The sequence below is a fragment of the Drosophila navojoa genome, chromosome 3 (genome assembly GCF_054131105.1).
Source record: "Drosophila navojoa isolate 15081-1374.11 chromosome 3, UAZ_NAV_1.0, whole genome shotgun sequence".
In the NCBI taxonomy this organism is placed as follows: Eukaryota; Metazoa; Arthropoda; class Insecta; order Diptera; family Drosophilidae; genus Drosophila; species Drosophila navojoa.
The window spans coordinates 25,152,532-25,174,007 of NC_142891.1; the positions used below are offsets into that span (position 1 = coordinate 25,152,532).

Sequence of the window (21,476 nt, forward strand, 5' to 3'; positions counted from 1 at the left end):
AATTGAAAAATCGTAGCTCGTTGCTCGCCTGACAGCTGATGGCGATAATTTTAAATCAAATCAATTGAATATTGTCACAATTAATTTACTTAACAGATATGTAAGCCCGACTGGGCTGGGGAACGATAATTGCGGCCAAGTGGCATTTCATTTGTACTTTTTTATTATTTTTTATTCAGTTTTTGTTTTTGTTTTTTTCTTTTTGCTGTGCGCTGCTCATTGAATGTCAATTGGTTAAATGTATTCGATTTTATTGATTTTTAATTTCTGCCTGGGTGTTTTATGGCTGCCGCTGAGAGTTTGTCAAACGCTTGCGCAAATGCCGCGCCCACCTCTACGCGACGCCTCCCCGTACACCCCGCACACCACATTGCGCCCTCTTGCTGTGCCCCGATCAGCCGCAGCTCATGAAATTCAAATGTTATGGGCTCAAAAATTGTTGCAACTGGCATACGAAATATCAAATACGAAAATACGAATATACGAAACGCAGCATCGACTTCTGATTGCGATTTGACTTTTAAATTCAAGACGATCGCCTACAAATCGAGCGCCAATCGAGAGCTATAATAGATGGCGTATCATCCATTCCAATCAACAGCTGTCGGCCGCAGCTTAGTTCATTGGATTGCAAATACTTCGATTCAGTATGATTTAGCTAGGAATTATCTCGGACAGTCAGAAAACTCATTGATTAACAAGCGATTCAGCATGTGCAATCGGTATGAGGAATATACTACAGAATTATGTTAAATACACAGATCTTGACAGTCGCATTGGCTGAGCATGTTATTAATGGGTCTATCGAAGGCGGAGGTCAACAATGCGACAGCATCGAAACTCGTTCTGCGGATAAATTATGAAAGATATAGTAATTTTCCAATTAGCTACGCGCCTATACCTAATGATTCCATTTGATCTACGGCGGAGGTGTTGTAATATAATCGAGAGAGAGAAGCGAAGTTTTTGTGCTTGATTCTGTTGATATCAGTTCGGGTAAAATAATTTTTACTCAGCCAGTTAAGGACAAATGAGATTGAAGAAAATCAATAGAGTATTCCCACCTCATATATGTGTATTTAAATAAGAAAATTTAGTTAATTTCCTATATGATAAAGAAGTAATAATAATACATGTAAATATAGTACACTTAATATATAAATGCTTTTTAGTATTCTTCCGATTCTATGGCTATCTTCCTAGTCATTGAACACAGTCAATATATGTTAAATATATAGCTTACATAATATATTGGCAACGGTATATATAGGTCATATATTTCGCTAAATTCCTTTCAATAATCTATCAAAAGTATTTGTACAGTTCTTAAAAAAAACAGTGACCCCAATTCGCAATACCTCTTAAGTAATTTACTCTTACGGTATTTGTTTACTTTTCAATTACATTAGAGCTTGCCTGATAAGGAAATTAGCTGTCTTTAGCTCTAAGTATATATTATACACGGAAAAATAAACGCTATCAATCAATCAATCATGCACAATGCCACAAGGCAATCAAACCTATTTGACTTTTAATACTTAATTAATATTCCACTTAAATATAATATATAAAATATACACAATTTCATATAGTTATTTAATTCGGACTCCTGGCTGTATATAAACACAGTTTAAGTTCTTTTATTCGCTCTACGAGTTCTATGTAACTCTATGGTTAGGCATTGCTAGCCTTCCAGATAGTTTTTGAAGTAGTTAGAAACATTTGAGTTTCTTAAAGGCTACTGGAGAAGAAGAAGAACTTTGCCCATATAAACTGAAATTTTTTGATGTATATTTGCAGTTATGATATGGTTTATGCATTCCTTGAAACTATATGAATCCTTTTTCGCTTAGCATATTATATCATTCAAACGAAGGCATGGGAATATTGGATATCTCGCTTTCATATCGTACTAATCTATTCTTGCCGAATTTAGCCGAAGATTTCTTAGGTATTATCTACATTTTAATGAAAATAACATCAGAATGACAAAGCTTTATCAGCCTCAGAGAGTGCTCAAAATAATCAGCGCTGATCTTGAAAAGTTTCCTGTCACAGAATATAAAATATACTCTTTATAAGATCGAACAAAACAAGTTACAAAAAAGACGAATAACTTTTTGTTTTCATTGTTTCGAATAATCTTTATATGTAATGCATATATGTATATATGATCATGGCAATATATATAAATACAAATAAATTCATAAAAATAATTTCAGCTTGACTTTTCCGTAATAATTTCTGAAATATCTGGGATATTAATGAAATAAAAATGATATTTTTCGCTTGCTTGAAGACCCTACATTGATGGATGCTCACACAGTCGGTGCCAAAAGTACGCGCACACATCAGTCAAGTGCGGACTGGCAGACGCAGAAGCAACAAGTCTATAAACAAATAAATAAATTAAGACTAATGGAATTTTGTATATTAATATAAAAAGTTTTTATTCCCCTCAATTTTTCATTGTGAATTTTATTTATTTACTGCGCACTTTAAGTGTCGTTGCTATTGGGAATTAATATTTTTTTTTTAAGATATCAATCTTATATTCGTTTGTGTGAAGAAATGAGAAGAGTTGATTTTGTTGTATTTTTGTAATATAATTTTTTATTATATGTATATTATATGATAGATGACTTAAGAGCTTATTGAATTTGTAATCGTATTATTATCCATAGTTATATGCGAATGGCTAAGAACTAGGTTAGGCTCTAAACAAGTACTAAAATTAAACAAAGCTTAAGTATCGCTAAGGTGTGTAAACAAAACCTGATAAACATACGATTTTCATACGATACGATCCATATATATGGATCGCATTTAGTTAGAACTGGAAGTCAGAGAAAACTTTGGTTGAACTTTGAGAACAAACTTTGATGTCTTAAAATATATATCAGATAATTAAATTAATTAACAAAACAAAACATTTGATTTGATTTGACAGAAATCCTTCATTAAACTTCTCGAGAATATTTATATATATATATATATATATATATATGTATGTGCTGGATGTATATATATAATTAAGTTGTTGCTTTTGGATTCTTTGTTGTTGTTGTCGTAGTGGTTGTTGTTGTTGTTGTTGTTGTATCTGTGGGTTAATCCGAAACTTAAATGTAAGTAGCGCCTCGACAAATCTACAGTTTAGTATCACAGAACAGCGAACGCCGCTGCCAGCGTCTTTAGCATCCCCAAAGCGAAGCTGTGGCTCGCCTCCCTCGCCTCCCTCTCCTCCTCTCTCTTCTCTATCTCTTTTTGGTTTCTCCAGTTTCTTATTGATGAGCTGCGCCCATGCGCTGCCCGTACATGGCATACGGAGAGTAGTAGGGACCCAGAGCAGCTGCAGCAGCCGCGGCGGCCGGGTTGAAGGCGCCGGCGGCGCCAAAGGGCGAGGGGGCACCGCCCATGGCGCCCGGCGGCTTGCCGTACGGATGATAGCGGGCCGCTGCTGCGGCGGCGGACATGGGGCTGAGCGGCGGCGTTGGGTAGCCAGCGCGCAGGGCCGAGGGCGGAAAGAGTGTGCCGAGCAGGGATTGGGCCTGCGACTGGGCGAGCGCGGCGGCAGCGGCGGCCGGATCGGAGAGGTTGCCCGTGTGGGTGCGCAGATGGGTGAAGAGCTCGTCGGAGGTCTGGAAGCGCTTGCCGCAGTAGGCGTCGCCCACCACCCAGCTGCAGACGTAGGGCGCCGAGCGGGCGGCGGCCGCATTGGCAGCTGCGGCAGCCGCCGCCTGAGAGTAGGGATGCGCCTGCGGGAGTCCGGCGCTGGCCATGGCCATGCCGTACTTCTGGTGCTCGCACTGGGTGCAGCCGGCCGGGCAGGGGGCGCCCATCAGCATCTGTTGCGTGTGTGCGGAGTAGGGGCAGCCGGGGCAGTACGGATCCTTGCAGACGGGCACGATGGCCTCGCCGCCGGCGGGCGTCTTGATGCGCTGGTAGCTGATGTACGGATTGGGCTGTCCGGCCGGGCCGGCTCCGGCTCCGGGATAGCCGCCATTGGCTGCTGCGGCCAGCATCGCCGCGTGATGGTGCGAGAAGCCGCCGGCGAACGGCGGCCGGAAGGCGGGATTCGCATGCTGCTCCATGCCGGGCGGGCAGCAGAGCGCCGACAACGGATTCAGACCGTACGGTCCGGCCGCCTTGTACGCGGCTGCGGCGGCAGCTGCCGCAGCGGCCATGCTGCTCATCTCCTTGGGATGCTGGGCGGTGCCGTTGGCATTGTTCAGCACCTCCATGCCGGAGCGCACGATGGGGCTGGCGCCGCGCTGCGAGCTGCCGGCGGGCGAGACGGTCTTCCGGCTGGCGTCATGTGGCGTGGTGGCTAGGGGCTCCGGCTTGCACTGTGTTGCGTCTGTGGGCGTGGCATTTGACTTGTTGCGCGACGGCACGCGCTCCTGCGCGCCCGTGGAGCTCTTGGAGCTGGGCCGCGGCAGTTCCTCGCTGGCGCTGCTCTTGAAGCTGTTCTGATTCTGTTGGCTGAGCACGTTCGTCTCGTACGGCTTGAAGGCCAGCTTCACCTCGCCGCCCAGCGTGGTGCTGCCGATGGTGCTGCTGATGGGCGTGCTCGACTTGGGCGACTTGGCCTGGCTGGGCGACTTGGCCGCGCCCATGTCGGCGCTGCTCGACGAGCTGGACGAGGTGGAGGACGAGGAGCAGGTGCCCGACTTCTTGCTCTTGTCCACGGCCAGCAGCGGCTTCACTGCCGACGAGTCGGCGCCAATCTGTGAGCAGGTCTGGGCCAGCAAAGCCAGCGGACTTTTCTTGGCATCCATCTGCATTGAAATGAATGGAAAGAAGAAAAAGTTTTGATTAGTTTTAGATATATAAAATTTTCTTAAATTTATTAATGATACCTAGCATATGTAAATCATAAATAAATCAAATATTAAAACTTTTTTACTATTTACCTATTCAATAAATTAACTTTGTATTAGCAAATATTTAATATTTTTCTATGAATTAATTCGTTATAAAACTTTTTATTTTATTAAAAACTTTTTAAAGTTTCTTTTATACATTTTAAGTAGATTTTTTTTTAAGTTTTATTTATTGCCAATGTGTTTTTATATATTTTGAAATGGCTTATATATTTTATTTCATTGAATTAATTTATAAAATTTCTGGTTTACTTTTAATGTATTTATACCACTTTCAATTAAATTTTTTTGTTGCTTCCACATTCTAAATTCCCATTTCTTACCTTAATAAAAGGTTTGTAATATTTTTAGTCATTATAACACATTTTTGTGCAAGCAACAAAAAAAATATATATAAATTCGGCATAAATGTAATAAAATAAACAAAGTAATTTGTGAATGTATAATTTATGTTAACAAAATATTTCTGGCATATATTCATTTTTTTTTTTTAATAATTGTAATTGAATGAGCATCTAAAAATTTTCTTCTACGATAAATTGTTTGTGCATGTAACATTTTTTCATTTATCTGCTAACACCAAATAAAATATATTTGTTGGGAAGGCGAAAACTAATTTGAAATTTTTGTTTATGTTCATTTTAAATTTATTATTATTTTGTTTTAAGCTGTGTCACAAGTGTCACAAATTATCACAAATGTTTTATAATGTTCATTAAAAGTTCATATGTCAGCGGAAACTTGAATTCGGCTTTAACAGAAAACAATTTTTTTTACTTTTTCTGTTCTAATTAACTTTTGTTTTTACGTTAACATTTTTAAATTATTAATAAAATACTCCCATATATTTTTTTTATATTTATATATATAAAATACTCCCATATATATATTTTTTTATATTTATATATATATATTTTTTTTCGTTTAAGGCAACCCATTTTCACATTTAAATGAAATTCCCAGCAATTTTTAATTTTGCTTTATTCACTTATTTTTTGTGGCATTTTGAAGAGTTTCGATTGCAATTTTTTCGTTAAATAATATTTTTACTCATTCATCAAAGTGTTTTTTGTTGAATTCAAAAAATGTTAACAGCAAAATTTTTAATTTATGCTCCATATTTATTTGTTTTTTTTTTATGAGCTCAACTATGATGTGTTAACAAATAGTACTAACCGTGGTTGGCAATGGAGCCAGATAATCCGGTTGCAAGTACTGGTTGTTGCCGATGGTAACAACACCACCGCCGCCTTCCAAGACAACCATTGCGGAGCTGTTGGCGATTGTCCTAATAGAGTAATCCACAGAGGATGCTGAACAAGATCTGTCAGCGGCTGGCTGATGTGTGTGGGGGTAATCCAAGTGAAATGCGACGGCAAAACTTGTTTTTTGAAATTTTCGTTTTCAGATTTGGTTTATTCTTTGATTATTTCCTTTGAAATAATTCCAGGGTATTTTCACACTTTTCTTTTCTTGAATTTCTTGTTAATTTCAGAAATTGCTTGCGTTCACTGCTTTGACAAGTGGCCAAGTGGCGTATCTTTCACTTTTTGTTTTGGCTGTTCAAGCACTTTACACGCCGAACGATCTGACAGCCGTGCGTTCCGTCAGATACAAGTACTTGAGCAGATAGACAGAGAGATACACAGATGCACAAGTGCTGTTGTGGCAGAGTTTGCTTTGCTTTCCGTTTTAGGCTTTTTCCGAACACGTCTGAACGCATCGAAGGCTAAACTCGAACTGAATTGTCCGAATGTGCCGTTCGGTGACTTGCGTTAGAGTGAAGCGAAAATGCGCTCTCAGCTACGAGCGTGCTCTCGCTGCGGCTCTCTTTGCTCTCTGGCCGCGCTGCGCTCAAAACCGGTAAGCAGCGCTGCACAGCGCTTGAGCGCGTTGGTGCAAGGAGAGGCGAGTGTGCTGTGCGAGCGAGCTGCACTGTGTGTAATTTTCAAATATGGCGTACTTTTTGCCCAATCACATCGCATGCGCCATGCAATGGAAGCCGCAAAGTGGCCTAGCAGGTTTTTTTCTGTTTTTGTTTTTGTAGAATCAGTCAGCTGCATGGGCATGTGTGGCTCACTGGCTCAGTGGCTCACTGGCTCAGTGGCTGTTTGCAACACGGCAACACTCGATGTGAGAGCAACAGTTGAGCGCGAGAGCGGCGCTCTTTCAGTTTTTGTTCGTGCTGGTAGCTGTAGACGTAGCTGTAGCTGGCTGCCGCGGAAGTTCGCCTTTGACGCGCACATTAATTTTATCTTCACACATATGTCACGCGCCTCAGCAGCTCACACTCAATCTAGCTAGCGCTGCCGCTTGCTCTCCCGCTCGCTCTCCCACTCAGTCGGCTGTCAACACCAGGCCATTCGACGCTCAGTCGCATTGTCTTCGCCGAGATTTGTTTCTCAGTCACTCAACACTTAACCACTCTTCTTTTTATGCAATCGCCTCTGCTGCTCGCTCGCTCGCTTTAATGTCATATATAAAAATTAATTTGTTTGCCGCTCTCTCCATTGCTCCATTGCTCCATCGCATGAGCGCAGAGCGCTGAGCGCCGACTGCTGCCGAGTGTGCTTACCCAGTGTAATTCCCACTCCGACTCCGCCCGCTGATTCTCACTTCACTCTGACTGCGACTCGAGCATTGTTTAGCGTTTTTCGATTAACTTCTGGATTCTGTTTTGTGGTTTGTTTTCCACAAGAGCTTCTGTTTGTTGTTTAAGTGGAAATCGTTGTTTTGTCGCCGTGTCAAAGTTGTACCAAACAATTTTTCACATGTTTTGTTCGCTAGTAATCGTCTCTTGTACATACATACGCATACATATATGTGTAGGTTTGTGCATGCACATCTGTGTGTGTGTGTGTGTGTGTCTTAATTAAGCTTTGCCGTAAGTGCACACAAGTTGCACTGTGTGCGCGAGCGAAAGAGGAAGAGTGCCAGAATGTCAAGTGAGGGGGAAGAGATCAGTTGCACATGTGCTTGGCGCTGGCACATGATGAACTTTGGACTTTTTAATAGTTTGATGGTTGCTCAAGTTCATGAATTTTTCATAATACAACCCACTGAGTAGCTGTTAATGGGTTTGCTCACACTAAACAAGGCTTCAATTAAATTTACTTTCGGCTTACTACTTTTTCGGCGATGAAACGCATTTTCAAGCGAAGGGCGAGATTGGGTTGAACCTGAAATGAAAAATATGCTTTGTTGCCATGCGAGGTCTCTGAATAAGAGTTGAGAGTTGATTGATATAGAATATATATAAAATAAGATTGTAATAATAATAATGATAATAATAAAAATAATATAATATAATATAATTCAATAGAAAATTAATAATAGTATTAATAATAACACTAAGTAATTCTAATATTTGAGGCTTGAAACTGAATTCTTTTATATCCGAATATGGGATTTAAATAGGTTTTCAATGTAGGAGAATTTCTTATGGATGAGATTAGGCTGGACATCTGTAAGATCTGTAAGATTACATAATCTTCGAGTGCTGCAACTTAAGTAACTGGAGATTTTCGAAAATCAGCTAAAGATGGAGATGCGGATAAAGAATTCGCCCGATAAACCGATTACAGGTATTTACGCAATCGCACAAATACCTAACGGCTCAGCAGGTAGATCAATGCAGCTCTATTTACTAGAGTCTTGGGCCAAGGCCAAGGCCTTTCGCAGAAAATGATGGATTTATTAGGGAAACGCGTGTTGGTTCACAAATGCGGCTTAGACGTAATTTGCGGCTTTTTGGCCAAGAACAAGAGGTGATGGCAGTCGGCAGTTGGTTGTTTTCAGTACGGGCTCATTTGCGTTAAATGCCAAAATAAATATGCATTGTGTGCAAGTGAGTGAGTAAGTAAAAGGAGAGACAGAGAGAGAGGGGGGAGAGGGAGAGCGAGTGCGTTGCACGTAAGTAATTCATATTTTTACGGCTACTTTGTCAGCGTCATAAATTTTGCGGGGCATGTGAATTATTTACTAGCAATGCGAACGCAAATGGCAAACGAGATGCTTCTACTACTACTACTGCTGGCCACGGGTGGGGGAGGTGGGGGGCGTCAGGCGTCGGGGTTGCCATATAAATAACACAAAATATTATAAATTACACGCAGGGATGTAAAAACGCTGAGCAGAAGCGAAAAAATTTGTAGCCGCGAAAACATTTATGTATATAAGTATCTTTGTGCATGTGTGTGTGTGTGTGTGTGTGCGGAGAGAATATAAAAAGGAGGCAGAGCACATAAAATTAACCACATATTTCTTCATTTTTATGGCATTTATTATCACAGAAATGTTTGTGTGATAAAAGCGAAGCACAGCGCAAAAGGCGAACGATGAACGATGGCTGCGACGGCGACGACGACGGCGACGACGACGCCGACGCCAAAGCCGACGATGGCGCAAAAGGCAGCCATAAAAATGCAGCCATTTACCTTTTGATTTATGCACAACAACAACAACAAGAACAACAACCACGACAACAGCACAGTTAAGAACGGTCGTTGGGGCGGCGGGGGCGTGGCACGCATATTGCCATCATGAAAATAAAAAGTAACTGCAAAACAAGCAGCGCGAAAATAATGCAATAAATTTGACATTATCTGCGTTAATATAAAGGTAGTACGACCCTATCGAGGTCAAAAGGAAACTCCACCAAGATATCATAAGTCCCGAATCAGGCGAATCATAGTTCTTAAATAGTTGATTCAGCTGCTCCTGATGAGAAAAAAATACTTAAAAAAACAACTGAAAAACAAACTGCAATAAATTGAGTAGAGCCCATGTGTGATTCAGCTACACACACACACACACACACACACATACACTCACATACATATATAGTAACAATAACTCACATAAGAAAGGATATACAACATCCTGCATGCCCTCTGGGTGGCTAGAGTGAGAGAGAGAGAGAGAGAGAGAGAGAAAGGGAAGCAATGCGAGAAGGATAGCAAAGGTAGAGCTACCGAAAGACCGACTGTCGATAATTTATTGACAACAATTTATCTCGCAACAGTAACGAGCAGGAAAAACATACATATAAACACACAGACACATACGCACACACGCACATATACACACACGAACACAGAAGAAAGAAAAATAGCCCCGGGCTTTGGTGACATTGAAATTTAACAACAAAAGATTCTTTAGAATAATTTCGATGTTTTCTTTTATTTTTATTTTTATTTTTTGCAAAACTTCGAAATAACCCCACGTGGAACCCCTAGAAATACCCAATCGGGGGTAGATTAATAAACCAAATTAATGGCTGCATTGTCGCAAAACGAAACAAAGCAAAATTTGGGCTAAAAAAATGTGTGACACGTGCAGAAAGACCGAAAGACAAATTGACTATATAAATTTTATTGCCTTTGGTATTGGGTATTAATTGATTGCAAAAAAAAAAAGGTAAAAGGGAGTCGCAAACGGCACATGGGACAGGGCTGACAAGCAGGAAAAGCCGGGAAAGTGAAATTAATGAATAACCTCTGTTATGTAAAGCTGAAGTAGACTTTCAGGTATTTGAAGGGCCTTAACGTGATGTGCGAATACTTATCGATGAGAAATATATCATTTATAATGTAATGAAAATTGTTAAAATGATTTGAAATTTCACTTATGATATGCAAAATATTTATAGGATTTAAAATGCAACAGCAGATATGTTAAATATTTGAATATTTTCAATTTTATATTTTTAATATAATATATAATTTAGCGTATTATTTTAAATGATATCTGATCAACCTTTGAAGATCAGTTTTACTAGGTGTATATATTTGATGTAGAAATCTTGTAATTTGATCAAGAACTTTTTCTTAACTTAAATAGAATTGAAATAGGAAAAGAAATATGGAATAGAATATAGATCGGGTTTATTCTGGTTTTATGGACTAACTTTCACTAATTTCGAAAATTCATTAGAAGAAATTAATTTATATAAAAATATTAATTATATTTAGAGCTTGTATTCCGTGCAGCAAAGGAAACTTTAATCTGAATTCTAAGGAATTTTATAAAAATACAAAAATTTCTATATCATCTGCTCTAGTATCTTAGTATAGTTGATATAAAAAGCATTTCTTTATAAATCAGCGCTACTCAGAGTAATATTTCTTCGAGTTTCCTCCACTCGAAGAGAGAAAGTCGAGTATGGGAAATAGAAGCATAATATTTTAAGGAATGACAACTAAATAAACGACAACTGCATTTCGAGCAGCGCATAAAAATCTCTGAGAGCAACAAAATCAAGAAGAAAAGATGTTAAAGAAGAAGCAGAAGCAGAGAAAACAATTGCATAAACATATCCTTTTTTGTTCGTGAATCGCATTCAGCTGCGTAAATATTTATGAGCGAACATAAAAATGTTTACGACCTTCGCAATTTAATAGCCCAAAGCAGGTCCCCGGACTTCGATTCCGACTGGCGCTACACGGCGTAGATAGACGGAAACAGAGACAGAGAGAGAGTGTGAGAGGGAGAGGCAATACCACTGTTGTCGTCTCTTGTGTTGTTGATAAAGAGCACATAAATTATGGTCTATACATCATGAATATCTATCGATGCCAGGTATCGCCCGAGTTTGAGCTCGAGTCGAAGCCGTAGACGGAGACCGTCGAGGCCGTTTACGGCCCGCAGAGACGAAGTCGCATGTTTATTGATTTGCTTTCGACGGCGTTGCTAATTTCTGCCACAATGTGTTGTTGCGCAGCGGCAACAACTGCCAAATGCGGTCAATCAAGGACTGACTGCAAGGCGGGCCAACAGCCGGGCTGACACATGGGCGGGCAGGGACAGGCCGACGGACAGACAGTCAGTCAGGCAGCCAGGCATTGTCCTTGATTTATGGTGCTCATTAATTTCGCTGCCACCAGAGCTGACACTTCTGCGTATGTCACTCCCCTCTCAGAGGGAGAGAGATACAGAGAGAGAGACGCTTTAACAAATAATTTTATTGACGGTCTGTGTTTGGTTTTTAATTGTCCTTCAAGTTGTTCAGCTGCCTCAGCGCAGCACGTGATAATTGCTCATTTTATGACGCATTTATCAAAGTATCTCGAGCTATGCCTACAGCTCTCCCCTCGTCTCGTACCCTCCTCTAGCTGACTCGTCCCGGCTGGCCTTGTCACGCGTCATTTATTCGCCTGCTTGGCCGTGACAGTTGTTGATTGCGATTTTCCGGTGCGCTTTGTCACTTTTCGGCTCTATCAAATTTGCTCAGGAAATAGTTGCTTAGCAAGTATGTCCTGCGGCAGGCAGTGCCTTGTTTTCCAGCATTGCTGCAAGTTGTCATTCTAAGGACATGTTTGTCCTTGCTGAAATTGTTCTCTATTGATAAAAGAGAAGTGCCATAAATGGGTCGAGATTTTACTGTACTTTAACCATCCGATGCAGATCCTTAATATATGGTTTTTTACAATGTTGATTGTTCTCTCAATCATGGATCCAGAGCGCTCTTGTGCAATGGGTAAACTTATAGAACTCTAAGCTCTTTACCCTTGGGCAAGTTAATAATGGAATTGAAAAACGATTCATTGGATTTATTTTTATATTCATTAAAAGTGATGAAGTCGTCTCAGTCTGAACTGTTTATATGAAATCAAATAAAATAAAGTAAGCTCTTCCTACATTCAATATCCATTTTATTCGATTATATTCACAACCCTAATAGCTATCTATCCATATTCGACGGTACCATTTGGGAACCTCATATCTTTTAAAAGAAAAGTTACATACTGGAAGTGTCAGTCCAAGCACTCTATGTATAGTATAAACTAGATAAAAAAAAAGAAGATATCGCTAATAATACCTTAGAAATACATGTAAACGTTTATAGGACTAACTCCTTTCCAAACAAAGTGTTACACGAAAAAGAGAGCCCAGAGATGAAAGCACCGAAGCAGCGAGCAAGACGGGCGAGGCGGTAATTGTGGCTCTGTTGAAACGACAGGCTGACAGCAGAATTCACACTTCATTTAAGACAACTCACAGCTCTCAGCTCTCGCACGGTTCGCATCCCGATCCCAGACGCATTGCCGATCCCAGTTCACGGCCCCGCCGAGTGCTAATGTAGCGCATAATAATTTTGTACTAAATTAAATAGTGCGTGGGTCGGTCCGTCCGGTGGCTCTGTCTGTCTGCGTCTCAGTCTCTCAACGTGTTCGTCGGCGAATCGCTGAATCGCTTCTCATGCACGCCGCGACGCCGACAGCGACTCAGCCACTTGAAACGTGAAAGGATATAATTTAGTTTTTATTGCACGTTGTTAAGGTTTTTGCTGTTCCTGTGGCTGTTGTTGTCCGAATAGTTGGACTGACCATGGCCAAGTACACAGCCGAGTGAGGACTCATCAGTTATGCATGGCATGTTTGTTTTTTAAAGGGTCCTTTACGACTCTACTCCACTCTACTCTACTCCACTCTACTCTCGGCTCGCAGCTCTGCCGTTCGGTGCTCATTCGCTTTTTGTGTTAATTTATTGATGTGCCGCTTAGCGTCACGTGTCCGAACAACGTCTCCTAGGACAAGGAGGCTCGCGAGGCACCATTCCAGCCGAGCCGGGCTCTCTTTGATGTTTCATAAATCACAGCTGTTTCCATTTTATATATACATATGACATTCATGGCTGATGTTATTTTTTACTACTAACTAAACACAAGTCGACTGTTTAGCAGCTGTGTCTTACTTTAGCTGATGTTTACTGTACTCAGCTATGCATAGGTATTTTATTTTAATTTTGCAGAGTCTACGTCAGCAAATATTACAAAAAGCAATTTATCTGATATAATAAAAAATAATTTTAAAAAAATATATATATATATTTTTAATTATATGATAAATAGATTTATAATAAAATAAATAAATTAAAATATATATAACTAACTAAATTAAATAACAAAAATATTTAATTAATAATACAAAATAATGTATAAACATATATGTACATATATAAAAAAAGGTTAATATAAATAAATAAAATAAAATAAATATGATAGATGATTTGACTAATTAGCAGAAATAAATTTACGAAATCTAATTTCGAACAATTTTTATTTAAATAAATAATAAGAAAATATTGTTTTTATTTATGTGATTATAAATAAATATATGTTTTTTTTTTCTGAATTTTTTACCGCAAAAAAAAATTGTAAGCAAAACTAATGTGGATTTAAATGTCAGACTCAATTGATATATTAATTGATTCCAACTGTTATATGTGTGCTAGTGCTAAGGGCAACAATGCATGCAGGTCCTTTAGAATTGTCGTTCAGTGCGGAGGAATTTTCGAAAAACTAATTGAGTGGGTCGGCGATTTATTATCAGGTCAACACTTGAGCATCCCGTGCCTGGGGCTGGGAACCTTGTTTACGCTGACTGACTACCTAGAACTCAATTTAGTTTTCTGCCACAGCAACAACAACTAAACCATTAACGATGGGGCTGGGGCAACACTTGAGGACACTTGAATGCAGCTCCAATTATGGAAAAACTGCCGGCAGCTCTGCCCAGTTCAGCTCAGCTCAGCTCAGCTCAGCTCGGCGATTCATAATGAAAACATTTAACCTGTCGTCAGCAACATCAGCACGAGAATCATTTCAGCAGCAGCTCCCCCCACGTCCCTTGCCTAGATTCGGGGCGGCGGCACTCATAATCAACTTTAAATGTCAGGCAGCGTCGAGAGCAATTTCGTGGTGCCTTCTTCTCGTTTTCAATTATGTGGCAGCGCTATGATCCTTCGAGGAAGTGGTTGGAGAGTCGACAACCAGCCAGCAGCCAACCACTTGAGCAAAACAATTCAACAAAAACTTGAATTGACAGCAACAGCCAGAGCTGCGGCTCTGAGACGAGCCGTCCAAGCCGAGCCAAGTTGAGTCGAGCCAAGTTGAGTCGAGTCGAGTTGAGTGTATAATACACCTTTTCTTTTACGATGCGGTCTTGGACCTGGACGGCGACGGCGACGTCGGCTGAGAGTGCGGCTCCTTGTTGTCATTAATGAGACGTCTTCTTCAGCCCGCGCAGTCATTTCCACTTCAAGTTGTCAGGCCGAGCACACAGCCCCTCGTCATATTTGGAAATTTGTGGCAGCTTGTGTTTTCGACATTTCGGGCATTATGTCGCGCCTACTTTTCACTCTCGGACTAAACGGAGGACGTCGCGTCTCGTCGTGTCGTCTCTTTGATCTCACGCTTCGCTTCTAATTTGATTATAAACGCACACCTCACACTCAATGACGCCGGGTCTTGCGCTCAACTCTCAACTCTCTCTGTACACTCCATCTAAGCGTCTTCATTTCTTCATTTTCAGCCTCAATGCTTGCCTGCCAGCACTTCCAGTCCACTCGGCTCTGCTGAATCTCTTTCCCCTCCACGGCCCTGATGACTACGCGCCGCGGCACACTCAATGACGCGTTGAAATTGCCATAAAAAAGGACATGAAGACATAGACAGACTGAGGAGCCTGGGAGAGGGAAATCTTGGGCCAAGGGTTACGTGCTGACAGCATTTTAAATGAAATGAAAACGATGCTTTCACTCCCGGTGCAGGAAGCGGGGGAGACATTTTGCTAAACTAAGCAGAAGTAATGTCGCTGAACTACACGAGCAGCAGGTTTCTAAGGGCACCGTCTTCTCGACCGGCTGCGTTCGTGAGGTGAGGCTAATGCGATAACTTGCTTAGGGGACTATTGATTTTAACGACTGTCTCGAGACGAGACTTTGCATGAGAGCATGTAGTTTTCAAGAAGATAATAGCTATATATATATGAGGACAAGTAGTAACGGTTTTCTCTCTCTACTCGACTCGGTAATACTCTGGGAATACTCGTAGAATATAGAACTATGTATAGCTAGTTTTCTGATCTAACCTTCTCTCTCACTCTCAATTCACTGAGTGCGCATATGGAACCAAGTCATCTAACCTTTCCGCCATTCACTCATTCTCACACTAGCTAATTAGCAATGTGAGCTTGTGTAACAAATGTCGGAAAACGTAAACCCCGTCTGTCACAAAATTTATGTGTTGGCATAGAGAAAAGAAAAAAGGGTTCAACTTGGGAGAGCAGCGCAATCAGCGTGAGCAACTTATTAATGTCTCGAATTACGTACAAATTTCGGAAATTCGGTTATTTTGTGGGTAATCAGTCAATTTCAAACAAACAACAAACCCACAGAGAAAGGGTCACACTTCCTGTTATAGGCAAGCTGCATGTTGCCCATGGCTACAACATGTCGGAAGTTTTTCTAGTGCTCGGTTACCCTCGACAACAAGAAAACCCAAAAATAAAACAAAAAATTTAGTCACCAGATATTCTTGCATTATGTTTCCAAAACTTAAGCTATGGGGCGAACCACTGGGGTGAAATAATGTTGTCATAAATCACATTTCCAAATTAAAGTAGACAGGTTTTCTTGGGCTGAAATGATAATGCGAATATAAGTGGTAATATCTCTATATACGAATCTTGGGTGAGTATATAAAAATAGTTTAGATATACTCGAAAAATATAAATAGTTTTTTTTTAAATAAATTAGAAAATAATTTTGTAAAATAAAAAATAAATAATAATAATAAAATATATATAAATTATAAATGAGTTTTCAATAATACCTTCTGTTGGACCAACAAAAGAGTCTTGCACTTTTGCTTATTAGGGACTGAGTGGAAATTTATTTTCTAATCGTTCCCAGAATTTTGAGCCTACTTAATACAAATAAAAAATGAAGTAATTTATATTTAGATATTTAGTAATTATATTACTTTAAATATCATATAAAAGATAACAATATTACAATTGTTAAACCCTTTCTTCTTTTTATCCATTATATAGCAGGAAAATGGCCCATAAAATTTCAAACTAATTTAAAGATTCTCCCCGATTTGTTGTCCGCACATCTGAACAGCCGTTTCAAAAGTATGGCTCTAGATGGACCAGTCTGGAGTGGAAATAAAAATAGATAAGCTGTCTGCATTCTGCTTAGCTTCTGAGCCATAAATTTGCTTTTAACCAGTTAGGAAAAATATCATAAAATACAAAATGAAGTACGCTCGACATGTCTCGGACGCTGTGAAATTTATGTGACAATTTTGCGGAGAATAAATGGCCGGACACAGAGAATCAGCAGCAGCACCAAGAAGGATGTTGTTTTTCTGTGAGTCTCCAAAGGTTGTCTTCCTTCCTTCCACCCCTCGTTTCGTTCTATATTCTTTCTCTTTTTTTTTAGTAGCTAAAAATTAGTTGGGTTAAAAGGCACGCACACGGTCCGAAAAGGAGTCGTCCAGGAGCAGGTCCTGCTGGCAGCCACTCCGCAATGCCCACAAAGTGGGTGCCCACTAAAACTAACGAACTAACCTGAAACTGAACTGGGGAGTGGGCGGAGAGTGGGGAGAGCTTGTGGCTTGGGGCAACTTCAGCACTTGGTCGTTGTCGGTCATGTTGCATAAATCTCATTTGGGCTTTATTTACTCTCAAAATGTTCCTCGCTCAGATTGCTATTGTTTTTGTTCGTGCCCGCCCAGAGCAGGGGGCGTGCTGGTCGGGGGCTGCCCTGGCAAATAAATTCATTTAGTGGCATTTAGTGCCCCCGTTCACCTTATTGTTCGGGGTGCTCCGGCCAGGACTCGTCGTCGTTTGCTCTGTGCGCTGTGTGCATTTTATGGCAGTTTCTGCGCTTTTGTGGCCAAACATGAAGTGAAAATTACACACACACACACACACACGCGCATACACACACACAAATGTGGAATATGTGGCGCAATTGTTTTGCCTGGATAGTGGGAGCTGGCAGACATGTATGCGTATGTGTGTGTGTGTGTGTGTGTGTGTGTGTGTGTGTGTGTGTGGGATATATGTGGCGGGATTTGGCTTTAGTCGGCAGTTAATTTTCATATTTTCTAGCCACACTCATACCGCACCGCCCGCCCGCCCGCTCGCCCGCCCGCTCGCCCGCCCTACTGCCCGCTCCGTGTGTTTGTGGACATTTTGTCGTAAATAAATATAACAATTTATTTAGATTGCAATGACAGGCGGATGCTATTAAAAGCGCAATTTATGTGTCCTTCTGGGGGAGTGATGTCCTATAGCGAGTGCTGCCCGGCTGAGCTTTATGATGTCGCCGACCGCCACCAGATGCATTGCTCCCGGCCAGCAACTTAAATCAGGCCACTGCCAATGAACGAGCGTCCATAAAATATTTCCATGTGCAGCCAGCCAGCGCCCACCCGCAATGGAACACGAAGCAGAGCATCATCCGCAACTTTATGGAGTCGAAAATATTTACACACACAGATCAGGCCAATTGGATGAAATTTCAATAAATTCAAACATTTGCAAATCTCTTTCCCTCTCTTTCGCTCTTGTGTTCTCTCTGTCTTGCATTTGTAATTACATTGCCAATATGGATTTTACATCAATATTCATTTAAATTTCTGCTAAAGAAATTCTAACAAGCTAAAGCCAATGGATGAAGAGGAAAGTCGATTTTAATCGACTGCGAAATTCCCTGTATAAGGCTGGGGAAAAGTCTGAAAATGTGACTTTGCTGTGACTGAGACTTAAGCTGTGTTTTTGATTGTCCTAGGGATTATGATGGTTACTAATGACTGGGACAGTGACTGGTACAGTGACTGGTACAGTGACTGGTACAGTGACTGGTACAGTGACTGGTACAGTGACTGGTACAGTGACTGGTACAGTGACTGGTACAGTGACTGGTACAGTGACTGGTACAGTGACTGGTACAGTGACTGGTACAGTGACTGGGACAGTGATTGCAACAGTGACTGGTACAGTGATTGCAACAGTGACTGGTACAGTGATTGCAACAGTGACTGGTACAGTGATTGCAACAGTGACTGGTACAGTGACTGGTACAGTGACTGGGACAGTGACTGGTACAGTGACTGGGACAGTGACTGGTACAGTGACTGAACCAGTGACTGGTACAGTGACTGGGACAGTGACTGGTACAGTGACTGGGACAGTGACTGGTACAGTGACTGGGACAGTGACTGGGACAGTGACTGGGACAGTGACTGGTACAGTGACTGGGACAGTGACTGGTACAGTGACTGGGACAGTGACTGGTACAGTGACTGGGACAGTGACTGGTACAGTGACTGGGACAGTGACTCGTACAGTGACTGGGACAGTGACTGGTACAGTGACTGGGACAGTGACTGGTACAGTGATTGCAACAGTGACTTGTACACTGACTGGTACACTGACTGGTACACTGACTGCAACAGTGACTGGTACAGTGACTCTGATAATGACTGGTACAGTGACTCTGATAATGACTGGTACAGTGACAGTGACAGTCACAGTGACAGTGAGTATGAGACCTTTACTATGGGTGTGACTGTGATTGTGATAGTTACTGTTATAATGACTGTGATTGTGATAGTGATGGTGACAGTTAGTTACTGTTATAGTGACAGTGATAGTGACATAGTGACAGTGACTGGGACAGTGACTGCAACAGTGAGTATGATAGCGACAGTGACTGTGACTGGTATAGTGCAGTGACTGTGAATGGTATAGTGATTGCAACAGTGGCTATGATAGTGACAGTGACTGTGACTGTTATAGTGACAGTAATTAATAATAATTAATAATAATAATAATTAATAATAATTAATAATAATTAATAATAAGTCGCCTTATGCATTTGTTGAAAATACAGTAAATACGGTGACACTTCATACTTGTTCCATACGAATTCCTCTTCTCAGCCAGGTTTAGCTCAATATGAATTCGAAGGAAATTTCAAATCTATTAATCACTTCACTAGTGTCTAGCAGACTATCAACTATCATCATTGCATTGTCAATCGCAATCAATAAGCATAGCCAAATTTGCAATACATCTTTTTGCACAGAGTATACGAAATAGAGTAGAATTTATTAGCATCAAATATTACTGAAACTTGGCAGAGCAAATAAAGTGCAGCAAATTTATGAGTAGAAATACTTTTGCTGCATTATGAAGAAAAAAGTGAGGAAAAACTCAATCAAAGGCATGGTTAAGAGAAAGCTGGCAAAATTTTCTGTTTCATCATGATTTTTACGATTATTACATTTATTACTTTTTTTTCTTGCGGCAAGAATGCGAAATTTACGAGCGTTCAAGTAAATTTTAATGCGCTGTAAACGCTGCAAAGATCCAGAAAACGAAGAAAAATGTGCGATAAAAACATGAAAAGAAAATTTTCATGTTCCTAAATGCGATATTTGGCCTGTTCATATACCCTCGAGAGAAAGAGAGAGGGAGAAAGACAGAGACTGTTATATAAATCAGCAGTGAGAATTTTGTGGCATAAAGTTAAAAATTGTTCCGAAAAAGAAGAAGAAGAAGCCGTCAAGAGACCCTCTGCTAAGCAAACGGTCAAGCTGCTCCGAAATTTGTAGAAAATATGTCAAAAATATGCAAATGCGACTCGAAATGCCTTTCGCCATGCTACACGATGTGTGAGATTGCTGTTGCTCTCTCTGTTGCCGTTGCTGTTGGGAAAGCATCTCTTAGGGTCTAAGAATTTGTCGTACCATTTAAATGCAAATTAATGGTCAGTTAAACTGTCAGACTCGTCCATCGAGCATCGTCCGTCGTCCGTCGTCCATCGTCCTCGTCTCGTCTCGCCCTTTTGGTGGTGGCATTTCCAGCAGTCCGTCAGAGGCTGTTGGTGTTAATTTGCTGTTAAATCTGGCTGGCGAGCAGCTGTAATTAATTGCCTGTGTTTAATTTGGGTTAATTTTATTTATGGCCGCTCGTCATTTGCATTCTTGAACTGACCCAGCAGCCAGCAGCCACAGTTAGGATTCACTCAGCCGCAGTGCCAGCAAATGCAATCATAAAGTGTCAGGCCGCAGGTTCAGCAGCTGCGTCTCAGCATCCCTCCCCACCCGCCTCTCCTGACCCACAGCCGGTTCCCATTTTGCTGGAGTCTTTTGTAGCTCGGAACAGTTGCATGTGACGCAGCAACTGACAGGACACTTTTGACAGCACAGACAGCAAGGACTAAGCTTCTGCTAATGTCAACAGCAAACAGTGAAAACTGAACAAGAGAAAAAGTTGAAAAAACAACAAAACAAATGGAAGAAGTCTGATTGAGCTCTGGATGAAGCTCGAATGCTCTATAAAGGCTGAAGCTATTGAAGTGAGATAAGTAGAACCCAAAGTTGTATATGATTTAAAGCTACATGAATATTATATAAAATAGTATAGATAAAATCTATTATATATTAATGAATATAAGAAAGTTAGAACTTTAGTGTAGATTAGATAAATAGTTAATAAAGATCTCTATATATTTCTAAAACTATGAGAATGAAAAATAATAAATCAAATTAATTGATAAATTATCTATACTTTATATGTGAATGAATTTAATGAAGGTATAATATGTGTATGTGTAGTTGTATACAAGAGAGAACTCTATTGAAAACTGGCTTTTCATATAAATAATTCTCCAAAAGTGAATTTAAAAAAAAAAAAACTTATCTAAATTAAAACCAATAATCGTATCAATAAATTTTAATAATAATAATTATAAAGATAATAAATTTTATTAAATATGACAAATACTCTATAA

General features: G+C 40.5%; 1 protein-coding gene across 1 annotated transcript; it reads right to left on the bottom strand.

The window, feature by feature from the left end:
• Nucleotides 1-2,585: 2,585 nt before the first annotated feature.
• noc (zinc finger protein no ocelli) lies at nt 2,586-6,618 on the bottom strand. Its single transcript, XM_030387761.2, has 2 exons — nt 6,060-6,618; nt 2,586-4,778 (listed from the first exon to the last, which is right to left on the bottom strand). The coding sequence occupies exons 1-2, from the start codon at nt 6,147-6,149 to the stop codon at nt 3,282-3,284; spliced, it is 1,587 nt and encodes a 528-aa protein (XP_030243621.2). The 5' UTR covers nt 6,150-6,618; the 3' UTR covers nt 2,586-3,281.
• Nucleotides 6,619-21,476: the final 14,858 nt, after the last annotated feature.